Source organism: Rhagoletis zephyria, unplaced genomic scaffold (genome assembly GCF_001687245.7).
Source record: "Rhagoletis zephyria isolate East Lansing unplaced genomic scaffold, Rhagoletis_zephyria_1.1 Rzeph_scaffold_06464, whole genome shotgun sequence".
Taxonomy (NCBI): Eukaryota; Metazoa; Arthropoda; class Insecta; order Diptera; family Tephritidae; genus Rhagoletis; species Rhagoletis zephyria.
The window spans coordinates 14,784-18,525 of record NW_016163547.1 but is presented as its reverse complement, the minus strand read 5'-3'; the positions used below and the strand labels follow the sequence as shown (position 1 = coordinate 18,525).

Here is a 3,742-nt window from a genome sequence, read left to right as displayed (position 1 = left end):
ACCTTTTTCATCAATAGTTTTCATGTTTTTATCAGTCTCCAAGGGCTTCTGACAATTCAAATAACGAACCTAAACCACTGTCGCAAACCAAACTAAATGTGTGCATAACAATCACATTTTGTGCGGGAAGTCCCTTTTTCCATTTAGTAGTCCGCCTATGAGGAGTTCGCGTCCGCTCAACGGAGGTTTTTGTTTGATTTGTTATGAAAAGAAATCTTAATGTCCGTTGATAAGAGGTTCGCGTCCGCCCAATAGAGTTTTTGTGTCAATTTTATGCAAAATAACTGTCCGCGTCCGGCCAAGAGAGGTCCGCTTAAGAGAGAGTAATTTGTTCCGAAATTTATACTTAAAACTTGGTATAGGAAAAAATGTCCGCCCAAGGGAGGTGTCCGTCTAATAGAGGTGTCCGTCTAATAGAGGTGTCCGTTAGGAGAGGTTTCACTGTATATAGATTTGCATATACTACTTATATATGTACATATGCATATGTATGTACATATGTAACAAACATAAATATGGCATCCAAAATTGCTGAATCCGGTGCGCTGGGTTGCTGCAAAGCAAAAAATCTTGGCACTTGTCGCACAGTCAAACGGATGGACATTCTTTTATACATATACAAACATGCATACAAACACATACATACATATGTATATACGTACATTAGGGCGGTCCTTAAAAAAATCAAATGAACGATTTCTTTCAGTCTCACTACCTCAATCGGTAATACCACAGCCCCGATTGGAGTCGGTTAAGGCGTGTCGCAAAGGGGTCAAAGGTTTTTTTCGCTTAATACCCAAAATCGATACTACTAAAGTCGTTTAAGACGTCTTCATAGGGTAATCTGAACTTAGACCACCGTGCGACACTCCTTAACCGACTATAATCGGGATCAAAATTTTTATGTGATATCATCGACTATAGTAGTATCGATTTTGGGTATTAGGTGAAAAAGAATTTATTTAAATTTTTTGAGTCTCCATGGAGAAATATGGACTTTGCCCCCTGTGCGACGCGCTTTAACCGCCTCCAATTGGGATCAAAATTTATATGTGATATCTTCGACTATAGTAGCATCGACGTAGGGGTTGTGGCTTGGGAAATTTGATATAAAAATTTGCTTCCTACATTTAAGGACCACCCTAATGTACCTGCTTACATACACATATGCGCCATGTTTGTATGTATTCATGTGGCGCGGATGCGTCAATTGAATTTTTGCCGTCAACAACAAAGCAACAGGCGTCGCGAGTGGACCAGCAGCATTTCAGGCGTCTGACGAGTCGGTGGCGACAAGCAGTGAGGTTGAACCATGAACGTGAACTGGCGGCCGAGTGACGGCGAATGATCACTGTCAGGGCGACGGCTGCTGTGGGTAGCTGTGTGTGCGAAGGCGTGCGGTTATTTGTGCGATTTGGCATTTGTTTTAAGAAAGATTTAAAATAAATATTTTTTTAATTTTTTCTTAATTTAATTTTTTACTTATTTTTATTGTTTTTAATTTTTTAATATAAAAATACTGAAATTTTTTTTTTATTTTATTTACATATGTACATATATTTTTTTCCTAATTTAATCTTTTATTTTTTTTGCTTTAAATTTTTCTTAATTAAAAAATTGTGTTTATTTTTTCTGTTTTTGGTTTATTTATGAATCAATTTCTTTTTTTTACATTTAATAGCTTATTTACCGCCTGTGGAATCGTTTCTTTTTGTCATACATACGTGTTTTTCACGTTTTGTTTTTCTTTAGTTGTAGGGGTGGTTCGAAGGAAAGGCGTTAAATGGGGCATGTACGTCAAATGTGGTGTTAATGACGCACTATGCTTTTTTAATGTTATTTTGAAAATAATACGCGATTATGAGAGAACCAAAAATGTCATAAAAATATATATTTACTTATGTATATACATGTATGTATAGTCATTTGTTTGGACGATAAAAAAAAAAAATATTTTTGTAATTTGCGTACGAATTCATGTACACAAAATTATAAATATATTTCACATTTTATCGTTCTGCATACCAAAAATAGACAGGTTCATTTAACAGTTTGACAAAATTAAAAATCAAACATTAAAAAAATATTAATATTTGGAATCTGCAACGCTTTGTTCCACACAACTATTTATTCACAAGCATTTCTTTACTTTTAAAAAGTTCTTTTCAAAAATTTAATTCCATTGCATACTCGTCTAACCACCTGTGGTTCTCACAGAACCTGAAATAATGCTTCCAACTATGTACATATATTTCAACTTCTTTCAACTTCAAAGCCCAAAAACTATCTAAGATCCCTTTCCAAATTTTGGATTAATAAAAAATTTGGATTTGAAGGAGAATATACGGTATAGTAACCTCTAACCATCAAAAAGGGTAAGCGAAATTTTTATTTTATTTATTTTTTTTTTGATGCAGAATGCGTGTGTTGCATTTCCGCATTGAAAAGTAAAATTTTGAAAAAAATTTCGCTTACATCTGTTTGGCGGTTAGGGCTCGATATACTGGCGAAATCTCTCAATCGTGTCACATTGACACTCTATAGCGTTTATGTGGAATTTTCCAGATCGTTCGCTTCAACTAACCTCACTTTTTCTCAGGCCAACAGAAAATTGTCGAACATGGCGCGGAAATGAAAGAAAATGATCGATTAAGGTAAATAAATCGACAGTGATAACTTGATAGCTCACGAATATATCAAAATCAATGAAAATTTAAACATGTAATTGAGTTATAAGTAATTTTTTTTAAATTTGTTCGTGCACTACGGATTACAATTTATAAAAGTCAGTTACCATTAAGAAATGATTTTTTGAGCTTATGGTTACCACAAATTTTTAACATACTGTAATGTCTTCTAAAATAAAAAATATGATTTTTTTTACGTTTTCTTGCAAATAAAATTGCGTTCGTTTTCTTTAATTTATTCGCCAAAGATATATGTATGTATATATACATACATAATAAATAAACAAAACGTTGCTGTTGTATTTTGAAATGTCTTAAAATATGTTTACAAATATGCCACAAACGCCATTCACGCAAATGAAGTCCACTTCGTTGGCAAGAAATAAAAAGCATTGACGTTTAAATTTTTTATAACCACAAAATATTTTAGATCCTATAAAGAAAATTGTCTGCATTTTTTTTTTAGCAGCAAGAAAATTTGCAAAAACACAATCAAATTGACTTGGCTATTAACCCCATTAAAAAATAATTTATGCGTATTTGTACGTATGTACAAATGTACATATGTATGTATGTTGTGTTGGAATTAAGTCATAAATAAATACAAATATTTAAAATTTTTTACAAATTGAAAAACATAAAAATATTCCAACCACATGGATTTTAATTAATTTTTCGTACATACATTTTGTCAATATCTTATAACTTTTGCTTGCCATTGCGCAATACTTCATTTATGCACTATAAGGCGATTATGATTATGTAGTAATTTGTATCAATCGCTTTTTATCTGTTTAGTCACACCTTGTGTTTTTGTTGTTGCTCTATTGCGTTTTGTTTAGCAGGCGTTCATTTGAGGCGGACAAATACATTACGCATACGCCCTGTTGCACCTCAGTTGCCGAATACGTCACCCAGCATTATCTTTGCCCCATTTCTTTTTTTGTTTTTTTATTAATTCACTTTCGATTACTTGCTCATTGCATAAGTGATTTTTTATGCTTTTTATATTATTTCCATCTTTTGTCACACATACATATGAACAAACATACATC

The 3,742-nt window shown here is 32.9% G+C and overlaps 1 protein-coding gene across 1 annotated transcript in view; it reads right to left on the bottom strand.

The window, feature by feature from the left end:
• Positions 1–604, bottom strand: part of LOC108373197 (mucin-7) — a 9,400-nt gene extending 8,796 nt beyond the window's left edge. Inside the window, exon 1 of the mRNA XM_017629056.1 lies at positions 510–604. Within this exon, the coding sequence (XP_017484545.1) occupies positions 510–604 (95 nt within the window). The remainder of the gene's footprint in view (positions 1–509) is intronic.
• Positions 605–3,742: the final 3,138 nt, after the last annotated feature.